This window comes from Brassica napus, chromosome A1 (assembly GCF_020379485.1).
Source record: "Brassica napus cultivar Da-Ae chromosome A1, Da-Ae, whole genome shotgun sequence".
Classification (NCBI taxonomy): domain Eukaryota; kingdom Viridiplantae; phylum Streptophyta; class Magnoliopsida; order Brassicales; family Brassicaceae; genus Brassica; species Brassica napus.
The window spans coordinates 25,245,552-25,263,788 of NC_063434.1; the positions used below are offsets into that span (position 1 = coordinate 25,245,552).

Genomic DNA, 18,237 nt, shown 5'->3' on the forward strand with positions numbered 1-18,237 from the left:
TTGTAAGCCTATTTTTTTATGTTAGTGTCCTTATGTCACTATCCAGGTTTGAATTTAACGTTAAATTGTGATGATTTTTTTGGTCTAAAAACTGTGACGATTTGTATAAATATTACTGTAGTGCTTTGAAATATTCGTAAAAACTGTGATTCAATAAGTAAGCCAAGCTCGATCGATACGCGGCGACCAAGCATGCACACAGCTCGGTCGCTACGTAGCGACCGAGCCCGAGCCTAGCTCGGTCGCTACGTAGCGACCGAGCGTCCGTCCCGCTCAGTTGCTATGTAGCGACCGAGCGTCCGTCCCGCTCGGTCGCTACGTAACGACCGAGCTCTTCCGAAAACGTCGATATGACACCAGTTCATGCATTCTCGTCTATCCTTCGATGCTATCTCCCAAAGACCATAGCGAACTCAGTTCATGTTTTCCGCCATTCTAAATCATCGATCAAACTTTGCGGTAAAAACCGCGGAAAGTCCGTTTTTTATCAAAAGAAGTCGCAATAAATGTTCCGAGTCGGAATACGGCCCAAAGGGACCTAAGACACGACTCGAGGCCCATCTTACGATTTCTTAACCAAAAGCCCGTAAACCGTAGGACGGTTTACGCTTGGTTCGCAAGGGAAAATAAATGTCAAGTTTCCGCGGATAAATACAGAATTTTGAAGATAATTACGAAGATCGGAAAAAATGGAATATCTCCATTTTATGCTATGACGGCTTAAGGGCAGAAGAGTAAAAGCATAAACCGACCTTGAAGCGAGTATATAAGGAGTCCTAGGCGAGAGGCATGGAGGAAGAACTTTTTAGACTCGGAATTCGCTGCACTTAGAAACTTTAGGCTTTATTCTCGACAAGTTCGGTTTCTATGACTGGCACTCAATTAAATAGACGAACTCGTCCAGGCAGTTCGATCTCTTGTCCAGCTCTATCAATTGAACTACGTTCGGCTTGATCCTCGAAAGGGGTACGTAGGCAGCCTTTAACAAGGTTCAGTCCGAAATCAATCAAAAACTTTTTTTTGTATCTATTTCGTCTTTTGTTATCGAGCTGCGACTCAACTAGGTTTGATCTTTTAGGCCGCTAGAACTAAGTAACTCGCCGACAGCCTTTGCGGCCAAAGCTTTTATGATCTCTTGTAATGATCGCAACGCTCTTACGCAGACTCGAAATAAAATCTACTGTTTTCTCTAAACTCGTTTGTTATCTTTTCATGATTTCCGCATATATTTGGTCACTTGTCGTTGGCTCTCACAGAGATCCGGGACCTCTGGAAAATTAGGGTTTTCCTAGTTTCCCAATTTAAACAGAAATCGACAGTGCGAATTTCGCTTCCCACATTAACTAGTATGCCATGTGTTTATGTAAAAAATTGATGAGTCCAATAATGAAATATCGTTTGTTTGTATGTTGATGACATGTTTATCTTTGGTACTGACTTCATAAAAGTAAAGCTTACAAAAACACATTATTGTCATCAAGTTTTGCAATGAAAGACATAAGGGAGGTGGATGTGATTCTTGAAATTTAAATCATATGCATGCAAAAGCCCAGTTGCGGCACCTAGACATTAAATATTGTGTTGTATGTGAGTTAATCATTCACCGGGTGATTACCATAAAGTGTGTTTGGTCTGAATGTAATGTACCAGATCAGTTGATGAAATGAGTTAGACGCTTGGTAGCTAAGTCTGTTAAATAAATGAGTTCAAAAAATCCATTTAAAATTTTAATTGTGGAATACCCAATTTCCTTCTAATACAACATTAGAGGCTGAATTCAATGTGAAAACCATATACAAATCATATGTTTATATCATCCCAAGGTACGTGCTTGGACATGCAAGAAACATGTACGTTGAAATGTTATTCTTAATAGATACCATGAAAAATTGCATTTGCATGATTGAAAGTATTTATAAATATGAGTGTGAAGGATGACGCTTCAATAAGTTGGGATTTGGCTTTGTATACATTCATGAATAGATAATACACATAACTTATAATAGTGTCGAGTAAACACTTAGCGTAGTGTGGAAATACGTGTGTATTATCTTCATGTGTCCAAAATGATTTATAATAGTATCGAGTAAACAAGTATTAGAATATTGTTTCAAAAAAAATTCTTAGAAATTTTCATTTATGCACGCTTTTTATATATGTATTAATTGTTTATTGAATATGTGATTCCAGTTAAATAAGAAAAAGATTGTTGGAAATTTAAGTAAATTCTTGCAACCGCTTGAGTTAAGCATTGCAATTTTTTAGATTAAGATCAATTGCAATTTTTTTGTGCTTGTAACTATTAGTCATAAAATGTTACAATTTTTGGTGATAAACCATTGCAAATGTGGATGTTTTGAGCCATTGATGATTAACATTGTGACCTTTTGGTTAACCGTTCCAACTGTTGGTGTTAAGAATTGTAATTCTTGGTAATAATAATTGTAACTCTAACCACTATAATTGTTAATACTAACCATTGCAACCCTTTATAATTTATTTAAAAAGTTGTGGGTTTTGGTAAATCATAACTTAATAACAATAAGAAATCAGAAACTATCGGTTAGATAAATAGAATGTTCATCATTCAAAGATCGTCAAATATTTTGAATAAACACATATACACTAAAACTCTATTTGTTAATATTCTATCCTACGATTTTGATTGTTTTATCATACAAAATGATACGTGTAACCGAAAGGTTCGAGTATAGTCGAAATGCTCTTGAACAAAAATAAAATCGATGTGATTCAGTCATTATCCAATTTTCAGATTACCAATTTAAATATATAATTAGTATTTTTAAATTGCATTTAAAATGAATATCACTCCCCCTGCCAACCGCAGGGTCCAAATCCTAGTGTTAATAATAACTGTACAAATAAAGAAATAATGGGTGTTATAAGTTTCTCATTAAGACCTCATGTTAAATGAGAACCCCTTCTCCATACTCTTTTTATACTTTTTTTTAAAAAATTATCATTTTTTTGTGTGAAAATTCCATAGATAAATCATCAACAGAGATGCTTTAAGAAGTCCATGCACTTTTCTATATGGTTGGAAGGATAGAAACTCCTGCAGGCTTGAAGACTACTCCAACGGTTATCTTCAAACAAATGATGATTCACCCATCTTTTTTTTAAAGGTTATCTTGAATGATTTTTGGCCCTAGATTGTTACTTGAAAATGTAATTGCATTCTAACCAAACATAGTGAAAAATAACAACTACAAAAAACACATCACGTGGTCGGATAAATTATGTACACCTCACTTGTTGTATTAGGCCCGCCTGTTTAGGTTTTAAAAACATGTCTTAAACCACTTGTAATGTTGTTGTACAGGATAGTCTACATTCATAAACAACACACGAAAGTAGACAAATAATTAGATCAGAATTGATCACTAAATTTGACTCTGAGGTCGCAATAATAACCGTAATATAAATCAAATCTGTGTTCATTTCTATTCATCCGCTTTTTTCCTTTTCTTAAAATTGTCAGAGAATTATGAGAATGATGGGGTTTTCCATGTATCTTTTTGTTCTTCTTCCACAACTTTTCTTACGTTTTGGTCTTGCTGAAAATCCGTCAGGTAAAAAAAAAAGAAGCTAATTTAATTTAAAACTAAAAAAGATATCTAAACAAAGTCCGTTTAGTTTTTTTTAAACAATTCTTCTTGGTTTTTATTCTTACAGGATTCACCAGTTTAACTTGTGGTGCTCCGATGGGAACTAGCTTCCTAGAAAAAGCAACAAATATAACATACAGCTCTGATGCGCCTTACATCGATACCGGCATTGGCAGGAGCATCAAATCAGAGCAACAAACATGGTATAAAGAGAGTATAGAAAACATTATCAAGATCAAACTAGGTATAGGTAACTAATTGTTTAACTTCTTCCGCAAGGTACCTCCGGAGTTTTCCACAGAGCTCTAGAAGCTGCTATACCTTCAACCTGACCACAGGCGATAAGTATCTGATCAGGGCCATTTTCTTCCATGGTGGTTATGACACAAGACCCTCTACTAAGTTCGATCTCCACCTCGGGCCTAACAAATGGGCGACAGTTTCAACCGCCGAGGAGACCAAGTCTGAAACATTTGAAATCATACACATATTGGCCACTAGCAGGTTACAAGTCTGTCTCGTCAAAACAGAGGATTCAACGCCATTCATCTCCGCTATAGAGCTGCGTAAACTCACCAGCAAAGCGTACGCGAACGAGTCGGGGTCCTTGCAGACTTTCTTGAGAGCAGACATTGGCTCCTTCTCTAAACAATCTTTAAGGTTTTAGTTTCAAGTTCATGTTAAAAAACAATGAAACGAACAAGTACTAAACATGCCCCTTATATATTGTTTTAGGTACGGATCTGGTGTCTATGGAGCAGATGTCTTTGATCGTATTTGGCTGCCATACAACTCCGAAAACTGGTCACAGATTAGAACCGATAATAGTGTAGACAACGATAATGGATTTAAGGTGCCAGAAAATGTTATGGCCACGGCCTCTGTTCCAACAGACCCGGACGCTCATATGAACATTTCGCTAACCGGTTTGCACCAGACATCACGGTTCTACGTCTGCCTACACTTCTCAGAGATCCAAGAGCTCAATCCCAACGACACCAGAGAGTTAAAGGTGATGTACAACGGAAGACTCATCATAGAGCCCTTTAAGCCAATAAGTTTCTATACTAGTTCCCAGTGCAGTCCCAAATATTTTGGTGGCCTGAAGCATTTTTTTAAAATGTAACCCTAATAAATTTTTATTTGTTAAAAACCCATCTTCTAGTTCCCATTCAGTCTCTTTTGTGACATATAGTAAATCGTAAATATTTTTACCAACTTCAACTTTAAAAACAAATTCTGCAGAAGCAACCTAAACTGGAATTGCTAACATATATTTTTTTTGAAAAAGAATTGCTAACATATTTGATAAACAATCCATGAGTTATAATAAAATCTCCCATTACTTTCATAGAGTTCAATATTTCAGCAACTCTTTTAACTTCTGCTTGTAGTGCCATTTTTAGAAGTTCGATCTCCGAACATAAATAATTTCATAAATACCACCCGCCAACAACCATTGTTATTCTAAAATTCAATTCAAAAGCACTTTATAACTATTTATTAATCAACTTGTTAACAAGATTTAAGATTTTTCCATACTAAGTAAAGAAATAAGGAAGAAGATTAAATTTTTAAAAAAAATATGAAGGAAGAAATAAAAAAGAAGATTTGTTAACAAGTATTCGTGGTTTTATATCAAGCTAAATAAAATGAAAAGTACTGTACATAAAATAGAAGATGTGGCCTATATTTTAAAAAAAAAAAATTGTGGCCTAAAGCTAATGCTTTAGCTGCCTTATAAGAGGCACGGGCCTGCTAGTTCCTTTTTCCGAGATGAACTCGGTCCGAACGCAAATGGACAGTGCACATTTTCGCTTCAAAAGACTGCGAGTTCCACACTGCCTCCTCTGCTCAACGCCATGGAGGTTTACATGGTGAACTCTTTATCGCAGAATGAAACCGATACAAAAGAAGGTTATATAAATAATTATAAGTTTTTGAACAAACTATTTTTATGTCTTATTGTTGATCTGGACCAAAAAAAATATACTAACCTAAGCAAAATGGTAATCAGTTGATACGATGATAAACATCAAGTTGAGTTGCGGCATCAATAAGGTTGACTGGCAAGGAGATCCATGCGTACCGCGGGATTACATGTGGTCTGGTGTTAACTGCAGTTACATTGACAGTGAGCAACCAAAGATCATTTCATTGTAAGTTTTGAGTTTGTTCTGTTTCTAGAACAGAATATATGATTTGTTCTTCACAAAAAAGGTTTTAAAAATCTTTGGCATATGGAAATAGGAACTTGACTACCCATGGCTTAACCGGGGAGATACAGGAATCCATATCAAACCTAAGTAGTTTACAAGTTCTGTAAGTATAATTGTACATAGCAGGAGAAGTTGTTATTTGAGAAAATATTGTCATGGGTTTGGAATTTTTATGTTTTTTATTGCAGTGATTTTTCTAACAACAGCCTGATTGGTCCGGTCCCGGAATTCCTAGCTCATATGACAAGTTTAAAAGTCATGTAAGTTGTTAGAATGTAAAATTTATAGTTTATACACACGACTAAACTAACATGTTATAACCTCTGTTTTTGACTCCGCTTCTTGCAGAAATCTGTCAAGCAATTTGCTATATGGTTCAATTCCTACGAGTCTCCTAGATAAAGTGCAAAGAGGATTGGTTTCACTGAGGTAACTAATTAAATCTTCAAACCTTTCTAGTCAAATGTGTGTTTACAATATTTACCTCCGTGAAAAAACTCTAGCATCGAAGGAAATCCTGGGATATGTTCCTCTGCTTCATGCGCAACCACAAACAAGAAGAAGACGAAGAAGAAGACCATGGTTATTGCATCAGTTGCAGCATCAATATTTTTGATCTTAGTCATTGTTTTAGTTATCCTCAAGAGGAGAGCCAAGCTTGGTCGTTATCCCAGTTCTGGTACGTACCAAATTATGCTTTTGACTAAATAAAAGTAAATCAATCAACTATTAATATTCTTCTGATAATGATTTTATAGATCATGATGATAATAATCTTCAGCAGTGCAATAATCAAAGTAGCTCCTCAGAAATGGCAAACAACATGTTCACATATGAAGACTTGGCGCAAGCGACCGATAACTTCTCCAATGTCAACTTCATTGGCCAAGGCGGGTTTGGTTATGTTCATAAAGGAGTTCTTCCCGATGGAACGGAGGTTGCGATTAAGCAGCTTAAAGCTGGAAGCGGACAAGGGGAACGGGAGTTTCGGGCAGAGATAGAGATTATAAGTAGAGTCCATCACAGGCATCTTGTGTCCCTCCTTGGTTACTGCGTAATCGGAACTCAAAGATTGCTTGTCTATGAGTTTTTGCCCAATAAAACGCTGGAGTTTCATTTGCATGGTACATGCGATTAATGGTTTCTGAAAATTAATTTCACCACCTTGCCTTACACTATATTGTAATATTTGCAGAAAAAAGGAGACCATTGGATTGGTCAAAGAGGATGAAGATTGCTTCCGGAGCAGCTAGAGGATTGGCATACTTACATGAAGACTGTGAGTAAAATGGTCTTGTCTTTAAGTTGTATTGAACACATGTTTTTCAAAGACTCTTAATAGTGTTTTTTTTTCTCTGTCTTTATTTCTCATCAGGTAACCCTAAAACTATACACCGTGATGTAAAGGCTGCTAATGTTCTTATCGATGATAGCTACGAGGCAAAGGTATATTTAAAAATTAACTTTTAATAACCTGTCAAGGTTTATTTGAAACGTACGACTAAGTAAACATGATTGATTCATCAGTTAGCAGATTTTGGACTCGCCAAGTGTTGTTTAGACAATGATACTCATGTTTCTACTCGGATCATGGGAACATGCGGGTATGGAAACATTTTTCTATATGCAACCTGTCCTGCAGTGACAATCTTTAAACTTGTTTCTTGTGATGTGGATGCAGATACTTAGCCCCTGAATATGCATCTTCTGGGATACTCAGCGACAAATCAGACGTCTTCTCATTCGGAGTTATGCTTCTGGAACTGATAACTGGACGCCGGCCTGTTGGTAAATCACATCCGTTTGCAGATGAAGAAAACATCGTTGATTGGGTGAGTAATTTTCGTTTTCCCTTAGTATCAATTTTTTTTTTGTGGGCACGGTTCTAAGATTTTACATCTTGCACTAGGCAAAGCCTCTTATGTTACAAGCCTTAAACACTGGAAACTACCATGGTCTTGTTGACCCGAGACTGGAGAAAGATTTTGACATTAGCGAAATCAAGAGAATGGTTCTCTGCGCTGATGCTTGTGTCCAACATTCAGCAAAGCACCGACCAAAAATGAGCCAGGTACAATCAGATTGAAAACATGGATTTTGAAAAAAAAAACTTTGTGAATTCCTCTGAAACTTGGGAGTCATTTCAGATAGTTCGAGCATTTGACAAGAGCATATCTCTAGATGACCTAATCCAAGGGGTTGCTCTAGGAGACATCACTAGTTACAACTTAGACGGGAGCTCAGATTATACCTCAACGGAGTACAAAGAAGACGTGAAGAAATTCAAGAGATTGGTACTTGAAAGCCAAACATTTGGTAGCAGCGATTTGACCAGTGACAATGCTCAGAGCTCATCAGGCTCCTTCTGCATCAAATCTGAGACGTAGGAGACCCAAATAAAAGAAACATATACACATTTTTATCCACGCCACGTGAATGAAAACTGAACAATAGTGTTTTATACGCATATTTTTATTCTGACAATGCCAAGAATGCCCTTGGGTGTTTTTATTTGTTATATCGAGAGTTTTTTTTTTTTTGTCATCTGTTGGATTAATATTAAAACGGGTGGAATGCAGTCGAATACACATAAGCCGGCAAGGAACACTTTCCTTCCAGAGCCAGAAGCCGGCAAAGATCGAAATCTTTCCAGAGCCATAAAAGATAACTACTAGACAACTACAAAGAAAGGATGACAACAAATTCTAAGATCAGCCAAAAGCCAAGATGTAAGAAAGAAAATGGCCTCGAGCAGTCCAAAGAGCAGAGCACATCGATCTCCCAAAAGGATAGGAACAAGTTGGAGAAACATCGGAGAAACATGTAGATGACCTGAAATAAACTTCTATCCAAAGAGCTAAAGCATAAATGTGGAGGATCCTCAAAGTTCACGCAGTAACCAGCCGGAACTTACATCAGTCCATCCATATTGTAGCACAGTTAAACACAGATAGATCTTCAAGGGGAACCCGAAGAGAACTCTGAATATAAACTAAAACTGAAGCCATTCCACAGAAACTTACACTCGAACAAGGCTGACAAGAATTCATATGAATCAACCAATAACTGAAGATGAGGTGTTGCGATTGGAATGAAGAGCTATGAGACCTCTGATGCCTTGCTTGAAAGACTGCCAAACCAAACCCAAACAATGAAGACCCCACATCTGAACCGGCTAAGTACTGTGATAAGCGAGAGTTTATCAATATGTTTCTTGCAAGACCATTTAGATTAAAGAATTTACAATAGATATATATCACAAAGATGTTTAATATTGATAAATTGTATTCTCTATACAAGAATAACTGCATAATTTGCACAAATAGAAAAGTTATTTTTTCTTACTGTGTATTTTAAATTAATACCAATATACCCCTTTTGTGTTATTAGAAAAAAAATATTCTAAATGTATATTGGCGATAGAATTAATGTATTTGTCTCTCTTTTTTCTTCTTTTCGACAACCTCTCTTCTTTTTTTTTGTTTCTGTTTGTTTTTTGATTCTGTAAGAACTGTAATTTTTATGTTAATTTCACTTAACAAACTTTAACTTTGGTTTTGGTCGGTGACATCCGCTGCTAAAAATTACTCCACATCTTCTTATACGAGCAAGAATCGCAGCATCACTGTGAAATAACGCCGTCCCTCTCCGTGGAGTCAGACCGTCCGTGGCGAATAAAAGCCTACGTCCGCTGCTCCTTTCCTTCAATCCAAGGCTCCGGTCGATCTGATTCCGTATGCTTTTTGTTCTGCCTGTTTCTCTCTTGACGGCTGTTGGAGACGAGAAATCAGAGGAATCTAATGGTCATTACATATCGGGCAATGCAAGGAAGAAACCAGTTTGGAAAAGGAGAGATAATTGGGCTTATGAGCCTATCATGGTAGCTCCCGTGTGGCATGTTCTTTCTTAGACCACCAAAGCTCATTCCAACAAGTCTTCCTACGATTCTTTAGAAAGCCTCTGCGTTATGTCGATTATTTTCTTTATTTTAAATTAATAATTGATATCACTCAAATTATCCTAAAGAGTGATTTATACTCTATCAAATAAGAGGTCGAGTTGTAGTAGAAAACCAAATAAATTTAATCAGTTTGATTAGGCTAATAGTTTATAAAGCAGTAAATAATTAATGCAAAGCAATAGATAAAGCAGTAAACAAGTTGAACAAGACAATTGTTCATCTTGGCAAGGAATTGTTTGATGGAAGGATGGTTGCTAGATCTAGGATTTCTATTCAGGAGATTAAGATTATAATCCTACAGATGCCTAATGTGTTGTATGCATGATAATATAAAGCTCAACTACTTGATCAACAAGTCAATCAGCTCTCGCATGTATTGAATTGTCTATTAACTAGATCTATTGATCTCAACTGTCGTATTTTGATCAATAGAAAGTGTCGATCAATAATCCTATAGGATATCGATCGATACACATTTTGCTCCGTCGATCGATTATTCAAGTGTGATATCGATCGACGCGCTCTAGTCAAGCTTTATGTGCGGGTTGAATAATAGCTTACTAAGCTCACTAGATCAGCTCTCGCCTTTCTCATAGCAAGAAATATAGTTATATTAGAATGTTTTCAGGATGAGAATAAAGCTCTCGCTTTTATCAATCTATCCAAGGGCAGGTTCTAGATAGCTAATCTAGACACATGCATTAATGAACAATCCTAAAGATGATTATCACAACTCAGCAATCTATAGTTGGGGCTAATCCCTCATCCTATTTGAACCCTAAACCTAACAGGTGGATCTATTCAGACATGAAGTTTGTCACATAAATCATAGATGAATAGATATAAAAAGCAATAGATATTAAAACCAAAGACAATGGAGTTCCAGGAGGACTCTGAAGGAGTTCCTCCTTTCTCTCCTAACTAAGAACAATGAATAATAGAAAGCTTAGATAGCGTGTAGCCGTCAACAATGACTTATAAATAACATAAATAGGGTTTCTAGTCGTCCAAGGGTATTTTGGTAATTTGGGGTTGCTTCTGGGCTTCAGCGGTCATAAAATATGCTCAGCCCATATTCTAACATCACTGTCGACCTTGGTTTAAAAAAGCGGTCGCTTCCCTCGCCATGGCGTAAGGCGAGGTCTAGCGTTGTTCTCTTCGCCTATGCACCTCATGGCGTAGCGACATACATATATCGCTCGCTATTTAGCGTTTTTTTTAAGTTTTTCATAAAAGACTAGCGACGCTTTTTTGATATTAGTCAAACCAAATTGGTTTGTACACAATTAGGCTGCTAAACGACTACTATATTTCATATACAAACCCTAATTCAGTCTTCTAGATAACAGTTATACAAATCCAATGTTCCTCATCAGCTTTTTCTCTGCAATTGTTTTTCTCTCTGTTCGTGGAAGTGGATTTAGGAGTCCTTTACATATTGGTCATAGGATTTAGAACTATAGATAACCTAAACTCTAAAATAAGATTTGTAACTTATGTTTGGCGTCATTAGAAGTGTCGTTTACAAACTCTTTAAGATCAACACATACCCTAAGTTTAAAGTTGGAAGATGGTTTTGGTTTTGGTTTTAAGATTATATTCTATATAAGCCTATGTTTTCATCAACTTTGCTTCCTTACACAAAGCGTTCGCTTTGTGTCGCCATGGCGTTAGGTGTGAAGCGAGACACTCACCGCCACACCTCGCCATGCGACATTTAAAACCAAGCTGTTGACCGACACCAATGCTGTTACATCGATCGACAGTCCTTCATCTCCTCGACAGCTTCCTCTCGCGAGACAGACTCACCACTCTTCAGTAAAACGGGCATAACTTCTGCTACAAGATGATGATTGACCTCAAACCGGTGGAATTGGAAAACGTTTTATAGAAAAAAACGAGCGATATAAGCCTTCTTTTACTCTATCTTGTGTCAAACGATGAGCTCAATCTAACAGTCGGAAGGTCTCCACCCATAGCTAGACATCTGACGTGCTTGTGCAGTTCTACACCTCAAAAGGCTCCAAAATCACCATATTTCTCCAGAACGTACCTGAACCTTTAAATACTCTAAATACACTCTATATATTAGTAATTAGTTATTAAAACACTTATATACCATGACTAATAATGGGTGGACTCCATGGTATATCAATAATGATAATGCTTGTATGTCTTTGATATAGTTAACTGCAAATTTTTCTGTTCCTCCACCGTGTTAGTGACAGCTTTTCACAACGAATCTCAAAAAGAGCAGGCTGCGTGGATATCTCTATTATTAGTTGTTTATGTAAAACTGAAAACATTATTGACTATAGAACTAGCCGGTTAAAATAGCTTTGTATATAGCTAAATTTGATGTTGGCTTATAGGCAATTGAATTTTGAGTGTTTTATCTTGTGGAAATTTTTACAAACATTTTAGAAGCTGGTGTTTAAAATGATTTGACAGATGTTAGTCTATCTTTTCTACAACAAACACTCTAACAGCCGGATAACAGTTTTGTTAATTAGCTAGAAATATTATTATTGTATGACTTTTTCTATATTTATCTTCATAATCTTTATTCTAAGTAACATTACCTTGTTAATACTGTTGTTTTCGATATTCACGGGGCTAACGATTTTCTTTTGCTAAACACAACAATTGGCTGATTTATAAGTTAGAAAGGTTATACTTTGACTTATACAAATATTTTGCATGCTAGTCGCTATTTAATTTTTGTTTACCGGATATTTAAACAATTGACGATGTGATATTTCAGATGTCACCGAGACTTATGTTTACTCGAATACATAAACTTAGTAATCTTTTCATATCAAGATGGCATCGTGGATATCTCTATTATTAGCCGTTTATGTAAAACTAAAAAAATTATTCACTATGAAATAAGCTGGTTAAAATAATTTGCATATAGCAAAATGTAATGTTTGTTACATGCAATTAAGTTTTGAATGTGTATAACAAAATTATCATCACAATTTGAATCACATAAAACAGTCACAAAATTATCAATTTGCAGTTTTCTATTCTTGTTTCACTTTATCATATGTCCTCAAAATAACATAATAAACCAAAAAGGAGAAAGAACAACAAACAAAAACCCAAATCTCGAGGCTAAAATATAATGGAAGTGACACTAGGCCCACCGCACTCCCATCTATCGCGATTCACATCAGATGAGTCTCTACTGGAATTATGACGGCAAAGCTAACGGCAATAATTGGTTTGTGGCTAATCACACGGAGATGCATGCAGCACATGGTAGACACTCACGCCGTCAAAGCCATGGATCTTTATCTCGGCCTTATCTTTTTCATTTGTGGTTTATGGGTCACTCTTGACGATGCCATTGGCCAGAGCCAAGACGGCTCGCATCAATCCCACAGTACAAAACATAAACTCTCCATGGACTACATGATCTTATAAACTAGATTGATCCTACCAGGAACCTCATCTGGGTGAGAGGACAAGTAAGTATCCCTCAAATCCCAGTCCTGGTCACTGGGTAGGTGAATAAGATTGTTAATCGTTGCTATTGCAGGTTCCTGGCGCAGAAGGGAACTTTGTGTTTATTAACGATGCGTGCTACAAGAAGCCAGACATCTCAAAGCTTCCATTCCCAAAGCTTTAATTCAAAAATACAATTATTTTTAAATGATTAAAATTTTCCATTTTTAACTCATATAATATGTAATGAAATGTAAAATAAATCTTCTAAAAACAATTTTTTTTTGACAACAAAACATTCAAATACTCATATTGACTCTGTAAACCAAAGCGTAACTCTGCATCCGTGTGAACGACGAAAGACGGTTGTTTCCTAGCACTGCGTGCTAAGCTATCCGCCCGTTGGTTCTTCGTTAGTGGTATATGAACGAATTCTGAGTTGAGAAAACTTCCTTGTAAAAACTTGATATCTTTCAGATAACTTTCAAATGCTGGCCATTCTTCTGGTTCCGAAACTATATTCAGCAATTGAGAACAATCTGTGGTAAATGACCTGAAACTGTCTTAAATTCGCCTTCTTCCCCAAATCTAAACCTGACCAAGAATCAGCCGACGCTCTCGTGGCAGCGGCCAAAATCTCGGCGTTTTTGATGAACAACGAGGCGGCTGAGTTAAAGAAGGAAGTACATAAGAAGATCTTCGCAGCCAAAGAGGCCAAGAGGAGAGCTAAGAAAGCTTTGGGAAATCTTCAGGACCTTGTTCTCATGCAAAAAGCTTCGGAGAAGAAGAATAGTAACCACATCCAAGAAAATGATATTGCATTGCTGTTTTCGTTTGGAAACTGAGATAGGAGACACATTGCATTGCTGTTTCGCTTGCTGTTTTCTTTTGTTCTATCTTTATCATCAAGATGACAGAAACCGGAAGAATGAATGAATCTTTAGAACCTAAGACTCAAAAAACAAGTTTCACAATCGGCTCAGTAGTTCTGCTAATAAAGAAACAAATAAGAGTTATTAGGCGTAACATTGATGTCGAGAAAATGGTGCATGGGGCCGAGAAGTGTTGAATTAAATTGTCTCGATGATATTGCCAAGAAGAAAAAGCCGTTCATCGACATAGACATGTCATATAATATCACATGTCCTTTTTTCTTTGTGCTCCAACTTGTTAGTTTCAGACTTAATTTTTTTTATTATTATTCTACATGTTAAAACTCTTTATTACCAAAAGGCACTTATGATATTTTTTTGTGTTTTTATAATGAAAGGTACTCCCGTAAAAAAAAGTTTTTGTTTTTAGAAAACCCTTTGAATTTTAATGATGGGATGCTTTTTTCTAAATATTTTTTTTTTCTTAATTCACATTTCATATTTTTTTTACTTATGAGATACTGGATCTAAACTCTAAAATAACAAGCTTAACATAATAAAAATAAAAATTAACTAGAAATACACATAGTATTTGTTAATATTCATAAATATTTTCTTAACTTGTTCTTTTATGAACATATATTATACCAATCTGAATCCTCATTATTACAAAATTAAGACATCACTACAATCAACTAGGCTTCATATCCTAGTCTGCTTATTTATTTTTATTAAATATTATTTTTATAATTTTTCAGTGAGCATATAATATATTATTAAGGACATTTATAAACGCAACGACATTTTTCCTGTTTTTTTGGCCCAATACAAGTACCAACTCCGTTGGCATTTTTTCTCTTGCACAAATAGACACAACTTGAACCGGAACATGGAGCACTATCTGAAACACCACCTCCAGGAATACTATATTCCTTTGTATTTAGAATTTCAGTACAATTTTTGTTTCCATATGTTTCATTCGCCACTAACCCTGATAAAATATAACGAAGACATAAAAATATTAGTTTATATATCTTTAACAAGATAAAGTGTAAGAGTATTATATATTTTATGATAGGTTGGATTGGTGAATAAAATCATAACAAGACTTTTAGTGGTAAGTGGTTACATAATAGTTCAATAAGAAAGTAAGAAGAAGCAATAAGAGAAAGCGGTTAAAAAACTAATAAAATCTTTTTTATTTTAGCTTTTGATACTGTTTTTTTGATTGGTAACAATGAAAATGGTACAACTTTTACTGAAACAGTAAAAAGTTACTAATCAAAACAAATATAAAGGTTAAAAAAAAACTAAAAACATCTATTTTTGTGAAACATAGTAGAAATATATATATTTGTTACGGTATATAATATTATATTTCAAAACTTTTATTAATTAACAAAAATAAATTATAGTCAAAGAAAATTAACAACTTTAATTTTTAAATAAAAAATATATTTTATAAATTTTTACATTGCCCTATCAGTTTTACTAGAACAACGACGATTAACGTAATAATAGAGTTTGCTTTCTCTTAGTAGATTCAATAAGTAAACCAAAACGAAAATATTAAACTATGAAAAGATTTGTAAGCCTATTGTTTATGTTAGTGTCTTTATGTTACTATCAAGGTTTGAATTTAACGTTAAACTGTGATGATTTTTTTGGGTCTAAAACTGTTACGATTTGTACAAATATTACTATAAAAATGTATATTTTGCGTAAAATTAAATATTCAAACCTATTGCGATGATGATGAATGTAGCTATAATGGGACTCGATATTTGAAAGAGTTTCTTCATCTCAAGTGCTTTGAACAAATTGATAATGATTTTTGGGGCTATATAAAACTAGTATATTAAGAAAACTTAAACGTATATCACCTTTTATACATCTAATTTAATTTATATACCTCCTTAAATTTTGGTTTGGCGGATGTGGCTCTCCATTGCTTTCTGTTTTTTCTAATATTATTTTTTTGAAGATTTACAACTACATTTTTGTTTTTTTTTTCAACCCCACAATTAAAGTACAATACAATTTTTTCATTGGTGACTTAGTCTAGAGGATAAAAGTTTCTAAAAAAAATTAAAACCTGTTGAACATGCTAAAATATGAATCTCTCCATTTAAAATATGTGGTAACAAAATAAAATAAGGAAACACCAAACCTCTCTCGGAAAAAGGAGAACTCATCCACCAAATTGGATAAAACGACATGTTCCTCTCCTTTATTGGTTAATACACCAAACCTATCTTGAGAACATCTACCCACCCACAGAAAACCCAAAAGAGCTTAGCAGGGGCGGATCTACTTACGTAGAAGGTGGGGCACATACACCATACTAATTTTATAAATTTTTGTTTGTAACAAAATTTTGAATAAAGGAATCTAGCATATTTGGTTAAATTGGGAAAATAGTTCCACATCCTCTTACGTGTGACCATATTTTTCTCCCATCTCTTATTTTATTTATGTTGTTATTGTTATGTTTACATGTCTCATGATTAATTTTCATTCTCATATTTTTTTTTTTTATCGTTTCTTGTTAAATTAGTTTTATATGTCTAATTTGATCAGCTTTATTTCATTAATAAATATCAATCTTGACTTACAAATTTTTTTAATCTGTTTTCTCTTTTTCTAGAAAAATAAATAGTTATGTTTTATGCATATTAAAACATATTCAATCTGATAATAATACATTATTTTATATAATTAAATATTTTAATATTTTGGACCAATTGTAATTCAAAAATACAATTATTTTTAAAAGATTAAAATTTTCCATTATTAACTAATATAATATGTATTGAAATGTAAAATAAATCTTCTAAAAACATTTTTTTTTGACAACAAGACATTCACAGACTCATATTGACTATGTAAACCAAAGCGGTAACTCCGCATCTATGTGAACGACGAAAGACGGTTGTTTCCTAGCACTGCATGCTAAGCTATCCGTCCGTTGGTTCTCCGTTCGAGGTACATGAACGATGTCTGAGTTGAGGAAACTTCCTTGTAAAAACTTGATATCCTTCAGATAACTTTCAAATGCTGACCATTCTTCTGGTTCTGAAAACCATATTCACCAATTGAGAACAATCCGTGGCAAACGTAACCTGAAATTGTCTTAAATTCTTCATATATTCCATTGCCCATATCAAAGCCTACACCTCCGAATGAAGAGGTGAAAGACATGCCCTTACATTCCTTGCCCCTAATAAACCATCAAAACCCAGTAGGGTACTATACCAGGCTTGTCCTGAAAATAGTTCATGAACCATCTATAAAGCACCAACGTCCTGACGTTACTAATGGGATTCTGGTCTGCACCTGAAGTTCATTCTTTTGATCAGTGAGTATTTGTGCCTCAGCCCAAAGTGTTGATTCCAATTCTATTAATTTAAGTGTTTTCCTTGGGTCAGTATCCAGATTACTAAATACTTTATTATTCCGACCTTCCATATATACCATAATATCCAAGCAAATTGATGATCATCTATCTTTGGATTAACTCTCCAAAAAAGATGATCCATATTACCAAAAAAAGACCTTGTAGGAAAAAAATTGAGATTCGATGGTATTTTATATAATGCCCACACTTGACGTGCTGGAGGACATTCAAAAAACACATGGTTTATTGATTCCTCAAGGGTGCTTGAGTATGCAATCCTATGATCAAGTTCTAATTAGCAAGGCTAAAACAAGCAATGAATACAAATCTCTCATGAATATCACAACAAGGCAGATCTATAGTTTGGGGCTAATCCCACAAATCTATATGAACCCTGGATCTAATAAATGAACTACTCAGACATAGCAAAGCAATTCATAACAATGAAGAAATGAAAATTCATAGTATAGATGAAAAGAAATGAAAACAAAGAGTTCCAATCACAAGTGATCTTCTCTCCAAAACTCTCTCTTCTCTCCAAAACTTTCTCTTCTCTCTCAAAGTAAAACTGTAACAAAAAGCTCTCATTGCCGTCAAAAAACTTAGGCAGTATATAATCTACTAGGTTAAAAACTCGTCAGGGCATTTTCGTAATTTGGCTTGGACTTGGGCTTCAAGTCTGCTGGATCCAAAATGTTGCATGTCCAAT

General features: G+C 35.0%; 1 protein-coding gene and 1 long non-coding RNA gene across 2 annotated transcripts; one reads left to right on the plus strand and one right to left on the minus strand.

Annotated features, from left to right (window-relative positions):
* Positions 1 to 2,237: 2,237 nt before the first annotated feature.
* On the plus strand, positions 2,238 to 8,638 carry LOC106410258 (LRR receptor-like serine/threonine-protein kinase IOS1). Its single transcript, XM_048738624.1, has 17 exons — positions 2,238 to 3,593; positions 3,697 to 3,832; positions 3,909 to 4,289; positions 4,365 to 4,706; positions 5,392 to 5,546; positions 5,647 to 5,788; positions 5,880 to 5,951; positions 6,037 to 6,108; positions 6,197 to 6,277; positions 6,352 to 6,527; positions 6,607 to 6,972; positions 7,044 to 7,127; positions 7,224 to 7,294; positions 7,376 to 7,452; positions 7,530 to 7,680; positions 7,758 to 7,919; positions 7,996 to 8,638. The coding sequence occupies exons 1-17, from the start codon at positions 3,509 to 3,511 to the stop codon at positions 8,233 to 8,235; spliced, it is 2,793 nt and encodes a 930-aa protein (XP_048594581.1). The 5' UTR covers positions 2,238 to 3,508; the 3' UTR covers positions 8,236 to 8,638.
* Positions 8,639 to 15,070: 6,432 nt separating this feature from the next.
* On the minus strand, positions 15,071 to 17,863 carry LOC125577297. The gene is made up of 2 exons (XR_007315698.1): positions 15,873 to 17,863; positions 15,071 to 15,122 (listed from the first exon to the last, which is right to left on the minus strand). It is a non-coding gene; the product is annotated as an uncharacterized LOC125577297 (long non-coding RNA).
* Positions 17,864 to 18,237: the final 374 nt, after the last annotated feature.